Raw genomic sequence first — 21,695 nt, 5'->3', positions numbered from 1 at the left:
GAAATATGTCTAAAAAAAACTCTCTCTTTCTAATGTTTGTAAAAAGTAGAAAACACTTCAGTGGGAGTGTCCCTATGCCACGTAATATTACAGAATGGTGTGCGTTCAGCACATCAGTGATTGTTGGCCACAAAAATAAAGCTTGTAGGTTTATCTAGGCTGCAGGTTGATCCGGCCTTTAGTAATCGGGTGCTTTTGCCATTGGTTGCCTTACAAGAGTTAGTGAATGTCTGCTACTCAAGTTGATCCCAAAGGCTATCTTTGTTATAGTGAGAAAATGTTATGAAAAGTGCTTGATTAACTGAGCTTTTTGGGAAAGGAAAAACCTTAACATCACAACTACTGTTAAAAAATTGCTGTTGAGGAAAAGCTTGCAGTGACAAAGCAAAGAAACTTAATACAATTTTTCATATAACAAATTAAGTAAAAGATGTCATAAAATCCAAGTATGTCAGCTGACACAGTCTAATGATGGGAGCAATATAAGTCAAGGAAGGCACCATTCTGGCACTTAGGATGAAGTAAGGGAAGACTAGAAGAGGGTCTTGCTTGATGAGTAGGATGAGAAATAACATCTAGAATTTGCAGAGAAATGTTATTGAATAACTGCTTTCCACCTTCATATATGGGCTTTGATCTGTACATGCTGATCATTAGGAGTGCTTTTCATTATTTCTCACATAGAAACGTTTACACCATCACGTCAACAACTTAACACCTTTGTGAACGATACACACACACTTGTCACGGCTGAGGACGACACACATGTATTCACCTTCTGCAGTTGTGCTTTTGATATGCGAATGACAGGGGGAAACTTGCTGCCACCGGGAATGACAGGAAGCTGCCTACGGCCAGTTGAGCGGGTAGAGGAGGACAGACTCTCAGCTGATTGACTCTTGGGACAGCCAGTCTCCTTCTTTTGCAGGGGATCCGAGTGACTATATAGAAAGGCTAAAGGGCTCTGGGTTCGGATGATGGGACTTGGAAGCCTTGAGGTGTAGGAATGATGCTTGGGAGGTGTGTTCAGCTGTGAGAAGAACATGATGGGGAAGAAAAAAACATTTTCGGTTTACTTCAAAATCAAATGTCCGTGTTGGGGACCAAAGTTTTTCATTTATTTCCCATGCCCGTTTTAATTCATGTGCAAACCAGCATACATTCTTCCCAGTTAAAAATATTGTTACAGACTGAACAGGTGCAACATGTTTAATATTGCTCAGGCTCATCACTTACTTCAGATAAACACAAGCTTTGTGCTTTGGTTTTTAATTTTCTAGGAAGCATATCTTGGCCCAGGCTTTAGCTTTCATATCCCTGGATCTCCTTTAGTCTTCTACTACTTCCAGATGCTAAAAGGATTCTGTTGAACCTAGACAGCACCAGCAGCGACCAGGATAAACACACTGAGATGGAATCAGGCATACTCATGAAGGACTCTGGAATAGGAAGTCTCTGCATGAAGAAGCCTCATAACCAATTTGCAGAAATACCTCATTGTTACCCGAATAGGACTCCAAGTGGGAACACCTTCTGAGATGAGTGGACGGTGGAAATGAAAATAAATCATGCACATTTGTCATGATATGGTGGTGAGATTTAAAAATATATAACTTTCAATTAGAATCTGATTGAGAGACAACCTTGCACTTGCCTTGGGGAGCTATAATGTTAAATCTCAAGAGCAGTCACAGCTGTGTGTCATTAGTTCCAACCTTCCATGGACATCAGGAGAAACCATCTACATTACAGATTTCTTCAAATGCATCAAACGACTGAATCATGGCTGACTCAGGAGCAAACTAAAACGGTGAGTTCAAACTGCCTAACCACAGCTGTGCACAAGTTAAACAGTGGCAGTGAGGTTAAAGCAACAGAAAAAGGCAGCATCCAGAGAGCGAGATGAAACTGTGACTAATTCTGTTGTGGACTCAGCGTTGCATTTTTCAGAGTAAGTGTAGCCGGTTTTGCTCCAGTCACTAGCCTATATCATCATTTAAATTAAATATATTAACTTCATCTTGTGCTAAAGCAGAATACCACATGGTAGAGGTTAAACATAAAAAAGACTGGAAGGAGTTCTATTCCCCAACTAGCCGCTTGCTTGGGTAATGTAATGGAGGCGTGCAGAGTCAGAAATTCATGTTGCAAGCTTACATACTAACAAATTCTCCTGCTGGGGGGAGTAGATTCTGCTTTAGTCCATCTGAAGTAGGTTTTGTGTAATATGCTCCTTTGCAAGGTAACAGCAATTCCTGATACAATGTACTATCCCCTAGAGCAGTGGTTCCCAACCTGTGGTGCTGGGACCCCTGGGGGTCTGTGAAGTCTCCTCAGGAGGTCCGTGTGCAACTACTTAGAAAATTAAATAATATAAAAAGATTAGGTCCCCAGCATTTAGTAATGATTCGGTGGAGGTCCACGGGTTCTAACAATGATAAAGTGGGGGTCCACAGAAGTCAAAAGGTTGGGGACCTAGAAACATTATCCTTATGTATTCTTTCCAATTTAGCTCTATATCTGACTTTTATCGTACAGTCAACCATGTCCACAAGTATTTTCACATCCTGTACAGTGAAGAAAATAAATAATCCCGCAATGAGGAAATCTCCGGCATCCTACATTGGTGTCCAACCAGATGACTTATTTTGAGCTATTTATCCAGAGAAAAAAGGAAAACATAATAGTAACAAACTTCCCACAAAAGCAGATAACATGGAACAATGTAAGGTAACTCGGGAGTATATATATGTCAATTACAGGGAGATCCGACTCAATTTGTTGGTCCTACTGTCCTCCTGAAGCAGCATTAAAATCCAGGCCTTTGAGAGTGGCCTCAAATTAGTTAGAACTATTCGATCTTTACAAACTTTAGCAGGATAAGGATATTTACATTAAATCACATCTCTCTCAAAGGGAGACCTAATAATAACGTCTCAAGGCATATCTGATGATCTAGTCTTAAAGCGGGCCTTTCAATAGATTTAGTAACTAGTTTAAACATAATGTCACCCCAGTGCCCATCTGGTATAGGACGTCTCATCACCCTCTGCTGAGGCATAATTGCTGTAATCTCTGATTTGGTTCAGCTGTGCACATCTCACATCAATGCCTCCAAATCTGGAGCAGACACTGCTTTCCACCCCATTGCATTCTTTCACCGTGTCAAAATCAATGCTAAGTCAATACAAATTTGTTTGTTTTCACTGGACCCAGGTCATTCTACCCAACAGGAAAAGAAAGGAGCTACCCTCATGTGTGTACCCAGAAGGACCTGCATCGAGAACTGCTTAACTCCCCATTCACATATCATATAAAAATCAGCCGGGGCGTCCTACCTCAATGGTTGGAGGAACTTGGGAATATCCTGTTTATTCTGGAAGGAGCCAAGTAAGTCTGATTTCGACGATTAACTCATGTACACTTGAGCTGTTGATTCTAATTGATTATTTTTTAACTTATTTGAGCATACAGGGCCATTCCTTATTGGAGGTTAGTCTCCTATTTTCTCTTTACCCACTGTTACTTCAGAATAAAACACCACCGCCAGCATTACAAACGCCAATGCCGACACTGCTCTCTTACCCAACCTGTGTGCCAGCAATAACATCAGAGCATCATTCCTTTGCAGATCATCCAAAGACAAAGGTAATCCTGTCCGGAAGGAAATAGACTGTCTCACCATCGTTAAGGCCCTACCTAAGTTTCCCACAAACAATCCATCATTATCACAGAAAATTCTAAAACCTAAATATATTTGAGCAATTCAGGTTCCTGTGGAGTGTCCAACAGGGGCCATCCGTTTTTGGCGGAGAGGGGGTGTATGAGGGGATGGGTTGGGTGGTTTGGGGCATAACGCCTTAGTGGGAAGACAGACAACTTCCCCCAATTTTTAGGTCACAAATCTGTGCAAAACTCACCAGTGTCTTTATTACTGCTGGCATGTGCTCCATTGGGTCTCTCAAGGACAACAAGAAAACATCTCCATATAACAAGATGATATGTATCCCTCCCAGGAGCTGTAGTCCCCTATTATCGAGCCCTAAGGTGCATCCATGCCGCCAAATGCTTCATTGCCAGAGAAAAAGCAGTGGGGACAAGGGGAATTTCCTTCCTCATTTCCCTAACAATCCAACACAGTTGGGAAATAGTCTGGCCCATATTGACCAACATCAGTGGCATCATATGTAAGAAGCAAATCGATCTCAACATGACCTGCTGTATACCCATTTGTGAAGACCCACAAACAAATAACAGTAGTGAACCCTTCTCAATGTCAAGTGAGGCCAATACAAGAAGGGGGCCTGTTTGCAACATCAGATCCAATACACAAAAAAGGCATCAGCATTTTAAATGTGTTATACCCAGGTATAAACCCATTCTGGTCCGGGTGTACTACATTTCCTACCACCTTCAACAACATACTTGCCAGTATCATCCCCAGGATCTCATTCTCCATGTTCAACAAAGAAAGGGGACTATAAGATTTTACATCTAATGGATCTCTCTTAAGCTTTATCAAAGTCACCAATAGAGACTGACAATGAAGCACACCAGTTTCAAAAGCTTCTGTATACATTTAAAAACAATTTCGGTTCAGTTTTCCCTGGAATGTAGCATAGTATTCAGAGGTAAATCCATGTCTAGGCGAACTTCTGCATAACCTCCTCTGTTTTCTCAGAGGAAATGGGTTGGTCCATTGCGGTTGACTGATCTAAGGGGAATTTCTGCAACAGGACTGCATCTAGGTATTCAGTCAAAATCATATCCACAGATGGTGGGAGGTTAAGTATATCTCATTATAATATTGTGCCAAAACAGAATTAATTTTGGACTGCGAGCTCAAGATTTCACCAATATTTGTTCTTATAGTGCATAACGTTTTACGATTTATATCTTGTCTGATCAACCATGGTAAAAACCTCCCAGACCTGTCCCCTTTCTCATGACATCTGGCCATATAGGTCTTATAATCAACATTTTTCAACCTGTTCGCTAAGTCTGAATATTTCATAAGTACTTCAGACAGCTCCCCTATTCATCCGTTATCAGCGATCACTGTGAACTCCAAGTCATGCATCCTCCTCTTCTCTGATTTTTCCAGCAAGTTTATGTTAACCCCACAACCCATTTTGAGATATCCTAAATGTGTCCCATTCAAAAGCAACATGGAAAGCATACCCCTCACTCCTCTAAAAATATAAGTTCATTTGTTCAGCTACCATCAAGGGGAAACCCCTCACGGGTGGCAGGTGCCACCGGGACACCATGGGGAGAGCCTCCACCCACTTCAGAGTCAGGCCCACAGGGCTATTAGCAGATGCAGACTGGACCAGATACTAAATCCCAATGACCATTCTATCAACGCCTCCCATCGAGAATAACAGATCCAATATATTGTAGAGAAGATGCAGAGAGGAATACTAATAGTATTCACATGCCACCAGATATCTACAAACTACTATTGCTGTACCCAGAAGTAAAGTTTTTCCAACAGTAGCTTTGTTTGTATTTCATGAATTGGTGGAAGGATCTATCAAGAGAACAGTTTAACACCATATTATAACCACCTCCCTGTATGCCTGTGCATTCAAGGTAATGGACCAGAAGTGGGGGTCAGAAGCTCTAGAAACTGAATTTCTCCTGCATTAGTAGTGTAGGGGTGTCCAGAATTAGGAGCTACACTTAGGTGGAACCTCTCCCATTTCCTATACACTAATGTGTATCAACCCTCCAAGTTTATGTGCGTCTGCAAATTATTGGAGGGAAACCCTGGGGGCACCCATACCAAAGTCCTTCTCACTATCAAGGAGTCGTTTGTGCCAACCTTGTGTGCCCTCCCACCCTACTCGCAAAATAATCCTTCCAAATCCACTTACAAAGATAGGTTACCTGGAGGCATACTTTTTGTGCCTTCCAACGCTGCAGATAGGAGTAAATTCCAAGTCTTTTCAACATTGCAGCCATGCCCCTCACATTCCATGTTGGACAGCAATAAGTACTAAACATACTGGCAGGTCAATTTCGCTTTCACTGTCCAGCAACCGCCCCACAGAGCCCACACCTGACTACTAAAGGAAAAGATCCAAATTGAGCCAATCCTGATATCCAAATCACACCGATTCCAATTCAGGTACGTTTTTTCCCATCAATATAACTCCATACACATAACAAAGTTCAACATTATGATTTCAAACATATTAGCAATATACATAAACACATGACTGATGGACCATTACCATACACCATTAGCCCAAACTGAAAGAAAGTGTAAAGTTTAGTAGGGCTTTCAATATCTTAGAAACTGTAAAGACTTGCCCTTTTCCAGGATCAGCGCACTACAAGTTTCCACCCCTCCTCCACGGTAGTGCCCGCACCCCCTGGTTACTAAGCCAGATCAATCAAAGCCTACCTATCCCTTCAGAATGCAACCTTATAATGCAATCTCAGAAGTCATGGGGTCACTTCAGTGCCCACACCTGGAACACTCAACGTTGTTGGCATCTGAATCCATGATTATCTGTGTTGAGTTAGCGCTCCCATCTGAGCTTTCGTATGAAAGCCGATGTTGCTCAATGTCAGCTACCACCATAGCACTTTCTATCTCAGGTTGTCGCCTTGAGGGCCTCTCTGAAACTCCTCTCTTTTGCGTGGTCTTTGGAGACTGGCTTGCCCCCAGCCCTGGGCCATTCTTCTCTCTCTGAAGCCGAAATACCATTTTGCTCCAGCCAGTTCCAGAACTTTTCCACAGGCATGAATAAAATTACCACATAGTCCTTCATCACCCAGAACTTTGCTGGGAATAACACAGCATACTCAACGCCCTGCTGACAACTTTGCTTTAATTTCCAGGAAAGAGCGTTTCAATTTCTGCGCTCTCATCATGTTGCCTGGGAAGATGTATATCTTGTTACCATGGTCTAGGATCCGTGTTGTCTCGTCATCTGCAAAATATGATTCCTATAATTTATCAACCTGGACACCACAGGCCTCGACGGGATACCTAGAACAGGAGCACACCCTGTAACGCGATGTGCTAATTCTATTGAAAAGAAAGGTGTGGGGTGTTACTGAACACATTTGAGGCAGGACTCGTGTAGCATCCTAGCCCTCCCTTTTTTGGAGAGGCTGTAATTCGGATATTGTTCCCTCAAGAGTGGCTTTTAGCATCTTCGGCCTGCTCCTGAATAGGAGTCGAAGCCTTAGTCAGAATTTTAACCGTCCTTGGTAGTTCTTGCACTGACAAATGCTTGGAGGATAACTACTTGTAGCTCTGTCCGAGGGTTTGCTATGGTCTTCTTGCAAAAGGCACACATCCACTTTAACTGAATCTATTCAAGTTTCCAAAGATATCTTTAAATCGGATATGGCTCTCAGTATCTTGTAAAATTGTTCAGCGTGCCCGCCTAGCCCCATTTCAAACTTTTTGAGGAAGTGGGCTTCCTCTGTCACCCCTGCATATACAAGGTCCCAAAAGCCATTTGGAGCAGATGCCCCCACCAGTTTCCCCATTTCTACCCTGTACCAAAGCACCACAATTTGGCCACAAGTCAAATTTGCACTACAACAACAGCCGGTCTGACAGAATCAGTGCCTCACAGTTCAACACAGATGGAGGCCATGGGGGCACACAACAACAAGAACACAGAGCTGCAACTAGTCCAAGATTGCCTACATGTCAAATGGCCCCAAACATGGGTTCAGGCATACATTCAATCCTGACAATAGTTGGATGGTTTGCACAGGGTGTAACTGACTTCCACTCATACCTATCCCTTTCACTGATAACTGCAATACCCACTAGCAGTTCCCAGTGTTCAATCACAGACCGTCTGGGAATCTCAGTGCATCACAACAACAAAGTCACTTCAGGTGCGTGCTGTTCTATGGCAACACACTTCAGCTCACACACAGCCAAGCCGACTATTCATCATCACCCCAACAGTTTGGATCCTTGCGTCTGAAATTTGTGGCTGCCATCTTTAATACCAGAGGCCCTCCTCCGCAGGGAAGGCCATGTAGTGCCTCACAACAGCAGCTGTCCGTCGTGGCCAACATGCATGACCTCTCAGTGCAGTGGGATCACCAACTTCCCGCAAGTCAAGGCAATCCAGGAGAGGTTCAGAATCGGGTAAAATCTCAGTCAGATCCCGGTAGCGCTTCCAAACCACTTCTCACACAACAGGCTATGCCCCCACATTGTCCTTATTTAGTAACCTTCTCTTGGTTATTTCTCTCAACAGACACAAAAATTGTGTTGAAGTACTAGGCAGTTAAGCCCTTTACAGTTACAATATAAATTACATACAACTATTAACAGTAAACAATAAATCTACACAAGCATATAGGTTTGCCCTTAATATCCTCTGATTTATATAGGAAAGGACAGAATGCACAAAATACCCCACTGTCTGAATATAATGAATGCTAAGATAGATATCAAGAAGGTAGGCACTGCTATAATTGAGCAGATTATGGAGCTGCCCACGATTTTAAGGTTTCCGCAGTTACTACACATAAGATGGAAGCCAGATAGCACATCTTCAAGGAGTTTGCCTAGGGAGTGGTGATTTCCAACTGATCAATGGTTTGCAAGATCAGAAACAACCAATAATGACTTGGAGTGAGAAAACAAAGAAGTTAGCCGATTTTAAACATCAACAGGCAATACTGCCAGGAAATAGCACATTTACTGTTATAAAAAGGAACATTTATTATGAAGGACCAGCAACTGGGACAAGACATTCGACATCCCAAAATAAATTTCCTTGATTAGAATTGTGACTGATAAGACAGTTATCAATAAGGAGAAAATGTTTCATTTTGAAACAAGACTTTGATAGGTTGTAGCTCTCATAGAGAAGAGAGGTATTTATAGGGTTTATTATCATTGGTCGGTCAGAGGAATCCAAAATCAGAGGCCCATCAGACACCACTAAAAGAGTTTTAAAAAAAGGGGAAGGTCTGAGCAACCAGCATCACACTTCTTCCACCAGGCTCCATTTCTTCAAATAATTTCTTCAAGCCTTGCAAAAGAACTTCTATGAGTAGGGTGTAGAAGCAGTGATGGATGGCATAGGTGATGCACCTAGAGTACAAAGTCACAATGATGTGTACCTTCGATTCACACTAGTTGATCAACCAATCCTAACTTTAAGTGCTGCAAGAATCTCTTATGACATTGTTTCAACTTGAATCATTATAGGAAAATCCAATTTCAGGTGTGTTATGAGAAACAGGACAATAACTTCATACCATACAAACAGTTAACACTTCAACCAAGGGAAATTAAAAAAAAAAAAAAAACATAACATTCAAAACAGAAAATGGGTGGGCAAACAAACTCTTAATGGAAGGATTGGGAACCTGAACATCATCTCTGAAAAATATTGAGAAAAAAAGTGCTAAGTATTACTCAAAGTGCAGAAAGGTGAATTTCCAAATTCATACTTTAGTAGCAATGGAAAAAGATCAAGGAAACAACACCTTGGGATATTTCAAATGCACATGACGTGGAAGGTAACACTGAACAATCTACAAAAAGGGTTCAATCATCACAGATACCTCAGATAAGTACTCATTTAAGCAAATGAGGCTTTGACACTGATGAAGACATGGTGTATTTGCAAACAGTGAACGTGGGAGCTAACAGAATACACAATGAAATTTGATCCTGTAAGTCTGAGCAGAAGAACAAAGCCATTTAAAGACTCTACAACTTGAAGAGCAAATACAGCATACACCAGATTACCACCAATGAAGGATGATTCATCACAGAAATCAAAAGTCCCATATTTCGATAAAAGAATGGAGGAAAGGACTTCACACATCACCAATCAGCAGGAAGGAGGATTTGGCTATTATGCATGCACTAGTATGGTTCCCTGCCACCTTAGAATGATAAATAGCTATATATAATTCTGTGGAAAATATACTTTAATGAAGAGTCTCAAAAGTAAAGGGATGAACTAAATCAAAGAAATAATGTGGTGCTGATTTACCTTACTACATCTTATGAATGCATTCTTAGCTTCCAAAATAATCTATTCAGAGTGTGTTTTAAAACAAACAACCAATCTGCTCTTATTTTGTATCCAGCTCATAACATTAATTCAAAATGTTATTCTCAATCCATTTAAAAAATCTGCATGACACATTTAGCCTTAAATTTGCTACCAGGTTTGTTGGCTTAAGCTGAGTATCCTAAGGTCCAGAGCACAAATATGCATGGATATACTAAAAACAACTGCCTTACCGGTGTGAAAGCTCCTTCTGCTTGTGCCTCCAGTGGACTTGTTGGTGTGGCTGCAGGTAGCTGTCCAGCAGCTCCAGCTTTGGGGTCCAATCTGCCTGTACTTGATTCAGAAGCAACTTGACACCCACCACCAGTTTCTAAAATGGCTCCAGACTGGTCCTTCACATGTGGTCCACTATTTGTCCAAGTGCTCAGTTTACACTGCTCTTGTGGAGACTCTTCCAAACCTTGTAAAACCTCTGGCTCCTCCTCAGAAGGGCTCCCAGTTAATTTCTGACCTTGAACCCCATTGCTCCTGAAATCCTTCAAGTCATGTTCCTTATCCACGACGACCCACTCCTTCGAGTCAACCTCTTGTCGACTAGAGCCCAAGTTAACAGCCACAAATCCATTGCTAACCACAACATCAGCATGCTCTGGAGAGCTAACGGAGCCAGGTTTGGAGCCTTCTGGGGGATATTCCTCATCATAATGCCAAATGTGGTCAGTTAGGGGAGCAGCAACAGGAGCCCCAGTTTTCTGTTGATGCGAAGGCGCAGCTGGGCAAGCAGCAACAACAGCAGCAGCAACAGCCTCTTTATCAAGACTCCTGTGAATTTTCTCAAGGCTAAACAAATCAAGAAAACAGAGCAGTAATCACACAATGGTAATATTCTGTCACAAAGTCTATGAAAGTATCTTAGGTTGTCAAGATCAGAACACAATCAAATAAGACTAATAACTCTTGAATTCAATAAAATAATGTGCAGAAAAAGTAGCAGCAAGAAAATACATGCTCAGTTTAGCCAGGACTGATTACATCATCATTTTACATACATTTGATTTTCATTAGAGAAAACTACTCTCAGAATACATAGAACACTGAAGATGCAACCTTTGATCATTACAGATTACTTCTTGGTTAGAAACAACAGTCTCTCGGGATAAGATCATGACCCACTGTCACTGTTCCTTTTAAAGAGACACTGCAACATTTTGTTACATTGTAGTAGTTCAGCACTTTTATTTTATTATTTTTATATTTAAAGAGCTTTGTAAAACTGAACATGTCCTTCCAAGATCAATTTGACTTTAACAGCATAAAATGTCCGAACTTTGGCCTGTACTGCCAAAAATGTATCTGCCCTGGCAGTGAGTTCCAGTTTATTAATGGACACATGCATATTTTGGGGATTTGTACGGAGGTCGTGTAAGGTCTTGAAAGGTCTACAAAAACATAAGAGAGCATAATATTGTAATGTTGGCGAGCAATTGTTTTAAATATGTAATTTTATATCTGAATTCCTTACATTAAAACAACTATTACCTCCTTATCCAGTCCCCATCCCATTTTTGACTACTACAGGGGTCCTTACCTCCAATGACTGGAAGCTCCTTTTCCATTATCCCCATTAGAGCCTAAATGACGCCACGCTCCAAAGTCCTCCTGTTCTTTTTGCAAGTTCTGCCAGAACGGCTGGCTTGCTTGATACCGAAATTTGGGAGGATGGAAAAGAGATGTCTCCGGTAGTCAAAGCAAAATCTACTCTCTGCAGGATTGTCTGTTTTCTTTTCGCAGGGTACCAATGATGAGCATCTCAGGTGGCCCCATTCAGGTTCAGTAGGACTCATTTAATGTTTTCAGTCCCAGCTGGCATTCTATCAAGGACTACAGCACTGAAGCATCTCACTAACATGCATGCTAGCAGGGCTGCATCCTGGCTGGCTTTGTGTTTGAGCACTGGAAGTGTGTTCATCTCACATTAGGGTTCTTTGATTGTTTTCTTTATGTGGATTGTATAATGCTGTCGTGAATTTTGCTCACTATGGACAATGAAGCGTCTATGTGTGCACAGGACAGCAGAGCTACAGTTCAGCACCACTTTTAGAGGCATGTAAATAACGTATGGCTAGGATGCATATAGTGATTGTGGTGTTGGCACTTTCATTTGCAGTGTGACCAAGCATACATCTAAAAGTGCTGCTCTGCTTCTCAAGATAGATGTGATAAAGAACTGGCCATCAGAATGAGCTAAAGACTCTGGAGGAAATACTTTAGAAAAAGAGGAAAGACCTTGTTTACAGGAAAACAAAATGTCCTCTAAGCTCCTTGTCACCCCGGATCATGGGGAGAAAAGAAACAAGCATTTTCAATGCAACGGGTCTCGCATTTGTTCGAGTTAGAGCTATTAGCATTGTAAAGCAAAAAAAACAACGCAGCGCGATCGCGCTATGGAAAATGCAGCGCAATCGCACTGTGTGGAATATAAACGGATAAAGTAGTCCAGACTCCAGGCTGAAAACATCGAGCCTCGTATGTTTTTGATACTTTACCGGTGCTGTGTAGGTGGGCTAAACACCGGAAAAGGCATGACGTATGCATGCTTTTCACAAATGAAAGCAAGCGGATTTTAAAAGGCAAACCCACAAACCAATGTAAGTGACTGATGTGGCATTGGCGTGGTTTCAAGCCCAAAGAGAGATTACAGAATGGACGGAGCACTTTGTGCTCGCCCATAAAAAAAACCCTGTTTCAGGTAAGTACTATCTGATTTTCTTTTTATATATTTTGTCTCTGTTGTGTGACAGCGACGCCCCTCCAGAGATGTGGCAGGTCTCAGCGTTCCTCCCCGGGGTTCTTGGCCGGTTGTCTTCTGTCCTGCTTCCTTTGTCCCTTTCCTTTGGGTCTCCCTCTTCTTTCTCTTCGTTCCTCAGGTTTCTGGCCATGATCTCCACGCTGCTCGCGTCCCTGTCTGCGCTCTCCTCGCTCCTATGGTTTCCGTCTCCTTTCTCCTTCTCCCGCCAGCCTCCGTCTCCCTCTCTGCTCCATTTACCATCCTATCCTTCGTTGTGCGTTCATACGTCGGCACTCTCGTCCACGCGTACCAATGTGACGCGCTTTGCCGTGCCCCCTGTGGAATGGGACGGAGGACCTGGGTTCTTTTGGCCAACATAATTTTCGTAGGGCCCAGCCTCCCTGCTACAGTCCTCCTAACATAACTTCTGGAGAGGCAACAGAGGGGAGAGTCTACTTCTGGATCCTTTTTGGATCCTTCTCTCCCTTTACATTTGCCTTGTATGAGTATGACTGAGCAATATTCCGGCCTATGCAATGCTGATGTACTATGTGATTAACTGAATCAGCACTTAAGGATTGGCTCATTATAAGAATGCCCTCATTGAGAATTTCCTGACAGTTCTGTTGCTGCAATTTAATCTTTGGATTGGGCATTCTTCCAGATAGTTCTGTTCTACTGACCCAGCAGAGCAAATGCATTGGCAGCTTTCATTAATGCTGCAGCTGAGCTACATAGTTTCCTGTCAAATGTATCTTTTAGCTAGGCTGTTAGTTTCCCTGTAAGGTGGCACATATGTCAAGGGAGCGTGATTGCCTTCTTCATACTATCACTACTATGTAGCTATTCAACATATTTCCAAAGCATTATCTATCATGTCAAAAGATACTGCTGCATCTCTCAGCATGGCAATCTTCTGCTACTCTTGTTGCAGTATGTAGTGATCCCCATTTTGTTTTAAAAATGTTGAGCTTTGCATGACAAAGTTAACAATCCACAACATTTATCAGATAACTGTCCTTCAATTCATGTTAATTATTCTGAAATAAAACATCTACCAATCAAAGGAGAAATTAGTATCCAGTTCATTATTACATTAAAGGATTTACTTTCCCATTTGGCATTCACTCAAACACAATCTCACCCAGATGGACCAAATTGCATCACATGCAGTAATAGAATCTTCAGTCACCATAGCACATACACTTATTTCTCTGTTGATGGGATTGTCGTGTTAGAAAAGTTCTTCTCTTAAAAGGCGTTGAAGCTGCAATTTGGTAGGATTGTGCTCCTCTTTTTTTACCCTTTTCAGGATGGACACAATTGTTCTCATTTATTTAGCAGACAATCTTCTATGCAGTGATCATGGAAAAACATTTGGACTTTGCACTGTTCCACTGCCATGCTACCTCTTCTTTAAGGTGCTTAAATACACCTCTACATATTCCATACACACTTATTTGTTCATCTATTCACCACCTCTTTTCAGTACTCTTTGTACATCTCCCCATTTTCACATGGCTATTTGGTTCCCAAGAAGGCAGGATGCTCCTAAAATGGCCTATAAGTCTTTTGGAGTCTATAGTTGCTGTGGTCAGAAATGCTTCAGTTGGCGGCATATAAATGCCAGGAATCAATGACTGAAGAGACCTAAAAAAAACCTCTTTATGGTAACTGAAGTCAGTACTTGAGGAGACTCCATTTGTTAAAGTTGGATGCACTACTTGCAAAACAAATCATGGAAAGTGGTCATGTCATCTACTGATTAAACTCTTGTGGGATACTTGACACCTCACTGTCTGGAGTTTCGGCACCCACCCCGCTGGCAATGGGGACCGTTTGAATATCCTCGTGGCTACTGTGGCTAGGCCCACCGAGACATCCCCACTGCAATGGCTCATCTCCACCTGTAGGGCCACTGTGGGCTTCAACAGGGTAGTGGTAGCATGTGCAAGCCCTCCAATGGCCTTTGTCACAGCATCCATCATGGCACCTCCACTCCTCTCCCTGCGCCTTTGCAGGCCCTTGTCCTCAGACAGCTTGGTGCAGAGTTGGCTAACACCACCAGTTAGTACCACTATTTTGGAGTCCAGACGGGCGTGATTGTCGGTCAACTGCTTCATCAAGCTGTTGAAGCCCAGTGTCAATTTCCGGTTAATCAACTTCATTTATTATTGCTGTAGCTGCTGAACCTCCAGCATCACCTCCCCCAGCCTGCCATGGACGTCACCTAGGACCAAGATGCCTGCCATGTCTGATGCGCCTATGCCCATAAAGAGTAGAGCACTGCTTTCAGACCCTGCTGACTGGATGGCAGCTGTGAGTAGGTGGCTGCCTTGCATCCTGCCCCTCTTCTGATGCTGGCTGTGGGAAGATGGACACGGTGCTGGTCTTGCTATGTTATGTGGTAGGCTCACTCTCTGGCATTCCACCTGGGTCATCCTCCATCTGGCCCTGGGCCTCTCCTCATCTGCCGGGGCTTCAAGTATTACCACAGGGGTAGCTAATTGGATAACGGTAATATCATTAACCTGTTACGTGTAACACAGTATCCCATTGATCGTACAATATGCTACAAATATCTGACACTGACTACACTGTTTATGTCTATGACTACATTTCCCATAATGCACCAAGTGTGTGTGTATTTTTTTTTTTTACATGTATACGGGCCTTTCAGATATTCCTGAGTGGAGGTTTGTGTTACAGGCATGTAGACACCAAGTTTAAGGGCAGAAAAGGTGGCATAGTAGATGTTTTGCACTTACTTGGTGACGGTGGAGGGGCAGACGTTTCCATGGTCCCAAATCTGGCTACTGTCTCTGGCTCAAGGGTCATCTTTCCTCCGCTGTTGAGGGTCGGGTGTGACTGAGGAACCATCTCCTGCTGCCTGAGAGTCTGTAGGCATGTTGCCACTCCTTTAGCACAAGACCGCAAGTCGTACCACCTATTTTTATTTTCTCAAATGAGCGTTCTGCCACTCCGACAGCATTAACCCTCTGCTGCATGTCCATCGAGATTTTCCTTTTCTGTGACTATGGCACAGTCATGAAGGCTCGACCAAAAAGTGGTCATGATTATTGCAGCACTCTTTCGTCAAGATTTCAAGTTATCTTTCTGAAAACTTGAACTTTCTTTTTCTCTGCCCAGCGTCCTGCTCTCCCTGTTGGCTGGCCATTTCCGGTGGTGTTTTGGCTGCTTTTTGGGCTCCTCAACTAAATTTGGGTGTGCAGCAGTTCTCTCCTCCTCACTCTGCATGCTCTACTGGCTCCTCCTGGGAAACACTTGTGTTTTGGACCCTTCCACTGACCCAGGAAGCAAAGAAGATGTTTTAACAATGCGGTAGTTAATTTTATATCAAGAACGGAGGCTCCTATTATGCGTTTCTCTTCTCGCTTTATTAACACAGCAGTCAAGAAGAAACTACAAATCCCATGGTACCAACACAGGGAACCAATGTGATTAAAAACGTAGTACATAACATATTGACCAAAAGAAACCCCCCCCGTGCCATTATGACGTCACTTGACTGCAAGCAGCCCTCTTTTCTTGCTGCTGCAGTCAAGATAAGTTCACTTTTCTTTCCTCCAATGCTATTGACGTTTTTTATAATATAATTGTGTGTCATATTCGAGTTATCCTTTCCTAATGTAAATGCTATGTGGTCGGCAAGTTGCCGCATTGCCTTCTTTAAGCGCTTTCCCCGCGCTCACGTTCATTTTTCTGCCCTTGGGTAGCAACTTCGTTGCTCCCAGGTCAGGAACACAAACGGCTTTGTGCGCGCTGCGCGCGCGACGCGCTCGGGGTTTCCCTCGCGTCTAGGAAATAACCGTCATTCGTTTTTTCCTGACGCGAGGAACCCGACTTCAACTCGCGCGTTCCTCACCGCGGAGAAGCCTTCTTCACGCCGCATACAAGGGATTCCCTTATCTCCCTCGTTTGTTACCGGCAACACCTTTCTTTAGCCCGCCCTCGGGTGGGAGGGGTTGTTTTCCCTCATTAGTTCAACCACAGTTCTTCAAACATTAACCCCCGGTTGTCTGAATATTGCCAGAGGGCAATTTCTATTATTTCAAGCTCTTTATTTTCAGGAGTTTTTCCTTCTTATTAGAAAATTTGAAAGAGGAAACCCTGACATGGAATCTAATACATCTTCTGGGGAACAAGGTGTACCCAGTGATATAGAAGATATCAGAAATGAACTTCGGAACTTTATTAAAAACTCTGTCCAACAGGCAATGGCGTCATCTATGCAAAAATTATCAAAAAACCTAGAGTCAAATTTGTCAAATTTTTTATCTAAATCTTCGGCCCAGTCTGCGGGGGAATGCAGTCAACGCCAGCCTGTCAACCCTATGGGTTTGACGCAAACGGACAGTGAGTTCACCTTACACATGACAGAGGACGCAGTTCCTCACAAGGCTCCTGCCAAGGAGAATAATAATATGGTCCCCAAACCCTCATTGAAACGGACAGCTAAACAACGTAATATTTCCCTCCCCACGCCCATTGTTTCCACTCCAGATTCCGATGAAGATATCCCTGATGCGGATTCTGACTACGTGGCCTCTGACAAAGACGATACTGATTCTTTTTCACCTCCTCCTCCCAAGAAACCTAAAGTTCCCTCTGTTCCCCCCCCCCCCTTTTTGATGCAGAGGGTTTCCCCATGTTTGACCCTTCCCACATTCTTCGTCCCAATTCCACAGAATGGTTCCATGCAGACCATGTTGGTCGCTATGTGGCTCAAAAATTATTTTCTCCACTTGATAAACAAACTAGAGCCAAACTCAAATCAGAGTGCCCTCGGCCAGTGCTCCCTCACAAGGCTACTTCTACCCCTTACATTGACCAGCAGATGCTAACCTTTTTCAATAAGCAAGGTAAAGACCCTCGCAAAGGTGTAGATAAGGCATGGTCGTCCTGTCATGACAAATTGTTGGACGTCATTGGTCCACTTACCAGAATTTTCGACATGGTTGAAACGGCTAGACTAGATGGTAGCTTTTTAGACCCTGAAGAACTATCTTTGTGGGTACAGCGTTGTTTTTGCCTTCTGGGCAATGCTAATGCCTCCCTTATACATGAGAGACGCAAGGGCCTCCTTATAAAATTGGACCCAAAATTGATTAATTTGGCAACGGTTCAACCTCAAACTCACACCGAAGGACAACTTTTCGGAGACTCTTTCATCAAAGACCTCGGAAAATATGTGGCGACATTCACCTCCTTGGACAAGGCACAACAGTCCATGAGAAAGATGTTCAGTCAACGTGTTTTTGCCAGTGCCGGTAGAGGCAGGGGCCGCTTTACCGGCCGAGGTACCGCCACCCAAGGCTCCAGAGGGTACTACGGTTCTTACCAACAAGACTTTAGACCTCAATTCTACCCCCAACGCGGCAGAGGTTATCGTGCCAGATCCTTCAGACACAACAAAACCACCAATCTCCCAGGTTGGTTTCTTTCCAACAGGGGGTCGCATCTTCCATTTTCTTTCAAATTGGTTAACAATTACTGCGGATGTGTGGGTGCTAAATACTGTACAAGGTTACATCATAGACCTTTATTCTACCCCAGTACAAACGTCCTACATTCCTCTACCCCATTTTTCCACAGACATGACTCATCTAATATCTCTCGAAGTAAATTCTCTCTTGCAAAAACAAGCAATTTCAATCACCCAGCCTCATCCTTTCGGATTTACCAGCCCAATTTTCCTAGTTCAAAAGAAGAACAAAAAGATGCGTCCAGTCATCAATCTAAAACACTTCAACCGGTTTGTAGTATACAGACATTTCAAAATGGAAACAATTCTCCACCTCAGAGATATACTTCTTCAGAACGACTGGATGGTCAGACTGGATCTACAGGACGCATATTTAGTAGTTACTGTACATCCAGAGTCAAGGAAATTCCTTCAGTTCCATTGGCTCGACCAAACTTATCACTCTACCTCTCTACCCTTCGGGCTATCATCTGCCCCTTGGTGCTTCACCAAGCTCTTGAAACCCGTGGTGGCTTTTCTAAGGTCCCAGGGCATAAGGCTCCTAATTTACTTAGACGATATCCTAATTTTGAGTCAGTCTCCCCAAACTCTCCTTCTCCATTTACAAACAGCCTGCTCCCTTCTAGAGGGCCTAGGTTTCATCATAAACAGAGAAAAATCTCTCCTAGTGCCTTCCCAGGTCATAGAATTTCTGGGATTTCAAATCAATTCTATCTCAGCAACCCTGCTCCTACCTTCCACAAAAATAAGATCCATAAAGTCAGAGATTCTACAAGTCCTTCGCAGTTCTCTCATATCTCTCAGGACATTGGCTCGAATAGTAGGCCTACTGTCCTCTTCCATACAGGCAATCTTTCCAGGTCCCCTCCATTACCGCTCTCTTCAAAGACTAAAGATCCAACACTTGAGGAAGGGTCTTTCGTATTCCGACCTCATTCCCTTAGACGTGGAGTCCCGCACAGAACTTCAATGGTGGATAGACCATTTAGATGCTTGGAACGGGAAAAGTATTTTTCCGTCAGCCCCAGATCTTGTATTAGAGTCCGATGCAAGTCGCCTAGGCTGGGGGGCCCGGTGTGGTCCCATCTCGACTGGAGGTACATGGTCTTCCGAGGAATCCAAATTGCATATCAATTGTTTAGAGATGCTTGCCGGCTCCTTTGCAATCAGAAGCCTAGCAAAACACAAAGTGCATTGCGCAATACTCCTCAGGATGGACAATATTTCGGCGGTAAGATACATAAACCATCTCGGAGGCACAAAATCCAAACCTCTAGCGGATTTGGCCAAGAGTTTTTGGGAATTCTGCCTTTCAAACCATCTTTCGGTTCATGCAGAGTACCTTCCAGGAGCTCTCAATTCAGTCGCGGATTGGCATTCTCGCCATCTCCGAGACTCCAGCGACTGGAGATTACACCCTTCAATTTTTCACAAGATTCAGTCCTTATGGGGTCCTTTTTCCATAGATCTGTTCGCATCTCGTCTGAACACTCACCTTCCCCAATTTTACAGCTGGCGCCCAGATCCCTTAGCTTTGGCATCAGATGCCTTCTCACAAGATTGGTCTCATTCCCTCAATTACGCCTTTCCCCCCTTTATCATGATCAACAGAGTTCTTGCTCACGCCAGACGCCAACAAGCCTCTCTTATCCTCATTGTACCGTTCTGGCAGGCCCAAGTATGGTTCCCTACCCTCCTGGAACTCTCAATAGATTTTCCATTGTTAATTCCGTCCTTCCTTCCCAGACTTACTGCTGGACCCTCTCTAGCGTCCTCATCCCCTCATTGTAGACAACATCCTCACCCTTTCAGCCTGGAAGATCTCAGGAATTCCCAATCTCTCCCTGTCATTTCGTCAGAAGCTTCCCAATACATCTCAAATTCCTGGGCCCCAGGTACAAAGAAAGCCTATAAATCAGCCTGGTCTTTATGGGACGGCTGGTGTTTGGGAAAGCACCTTGATCCCTTTTCAGCGGATGTCATTTTTGTAGTTAATTTTTTGGCTGCAGAAGCTAGTAAAGGTAAAGCTTTCCGTACCATTAACCTTTATAGGTCGCCTATTTCTTCTAACCATATACATGTTAATGGCAAACCGATAGGCGAACATCCACTGGTATGCAGATTAATAAAGGGAGTAACATTTTCCAAACCTCCTTTACCCAAATATAATCAATTATGGGACGTTAATACTGTTCTAAAATTTCTGATTTCATTACCGGATAATCCTCTTTTGTCTCTAAAAATGTTATCTGCTAAATTAACAATGTTATTGTGTCTAGTTTCCATCAAACGCTTATCAGATGTAAAGGCTCTGGACGTCTCCAACCGACAGTTCACCCCTTCGGGGGTGCTATTTTCGGTTGTACGACGCACCAAGACCAGTTTATCGTCAGTTTTTTATCCTTATTTCCCACAGCATCCCAAATTATGTGTGGGCCAATGTCTTAAAGTGTATGAACAAAAAACTGCAGGTTTCACAACATCCTCCTCCCAACTTCTTATTTCTTTTAGGAAACCCTATCTCCCAGTTTCGTCTGCTACTTTAGCTCGATGGGTTAGGTGGATTATGTCCCTAGCGGGTATCGATACCTCCAGATTTGGAGCTCATTCTACAAGAGGGGCTATGGCCTCCAAAGCCTTCTGGGCAGGTTCCCGTTTAGAGGATATTCTGAAGTCTGCAGACTGGTCTAATGACAATACCTTTAGAGTTTTTTTTATTGTAAACCTGTTGATGATGTTTTGTTAAATGTAATTAATATGATTTGAACTCGCATAGTAGGAGCCTCCGTTCTTGACATAAAATGTAGATTTTCCTAGTTTATGACGGAAAGTCTTAATTTTATTAAAGACACGGAGGCGAGTATTATCCCACCTCTAGTTTAAACATTGTTTTCTCCCTCCCTTTCTTCCAGCGACAGTTCCAGCCGCTCAACCAGGGTCCTAGTACGTTTTCTCCATACTTTGAGAAGGCTTTGTTCAGGACATGCACAGGATCGTATTCTCCTGTTTTAATTGACCACTTCTTCCTTTGTAGGATTTTGGATTTTTCTTCCGATGTTTTTGCTTTCCTGATGGCTTTGTTTATTCTTTGTTCTATTTTTCCGTTACTATTCTACAATTGACTTCATTCGCAAGAAAAGAGGGCTGCGTGCAGTCAAGTGACGTCATAATGGCATGGGGGTGTTTCTTTTGGTCAATATGTTATGTACTACGTTTTTAATCCCATTGGTTCCCTGTGTTGGTACCATGGGATTTGTAGTTTCTTCTTGACTGCTGTGTTAATAAAGCGAGAAGAGAAACGCATAATACTCGCCTCCGTGTCTTTAATAAAATTAAGACTTTCCGTCATAAACTAGGAAAATCTACATTACTATTGCAT

General features: G+C 43.1%; 1 protein-coding gene across 2 annotated transcripts in view; it reads right to left on the bottom strand.

The window, feature by feature from the left end:
* The window catches only part of TTBK2 (tau tubulin kinase 2), a 447,781-nt gene that overhangs the window by 70,206 nt on the left and 355,880 nt on the right, over positions 1–21,695 (bottom strand). Inside the window, exons 14-15 of one of the 2 annotated variants that reach the window (XM_069208910.1) lie at positions 10,256–10,862; positions 776–1,030 (exon numbers count right to left, since the gene is read on the bottom strand). In XM_069208910.1, coding sequence (XP_069065011.1) covers positions 776–1,030; positions 10,256–10,862 — 862 coding nt within the window. The remainder of the gene's footprint in view (positions 1–775; positions 1,031–10,255; positions 10,863–21,695) is intronic. The other variant, XM_069208911.1, reaches the window with a different exon arrangement.

Source organism: Pleurodeles waltl, chromosome 9, assembly GCF_031143425.1.
Source record: "Pleurodeles waltl isolate 20211129_DDA chromosome 9, aPleWal1.hap1.20221129, whole genome shotgun sequence".
NCBI lineage: Eukaryota > Metazoa > Chordata > Amphibia > Caudata > Salamandridae > Pleurodeles > Pleurodeles waltl.
Note: the sequence above shows the minus strand (reverse complement) of the source record. Positions and strands in the feature narration are given on the sequence as shown.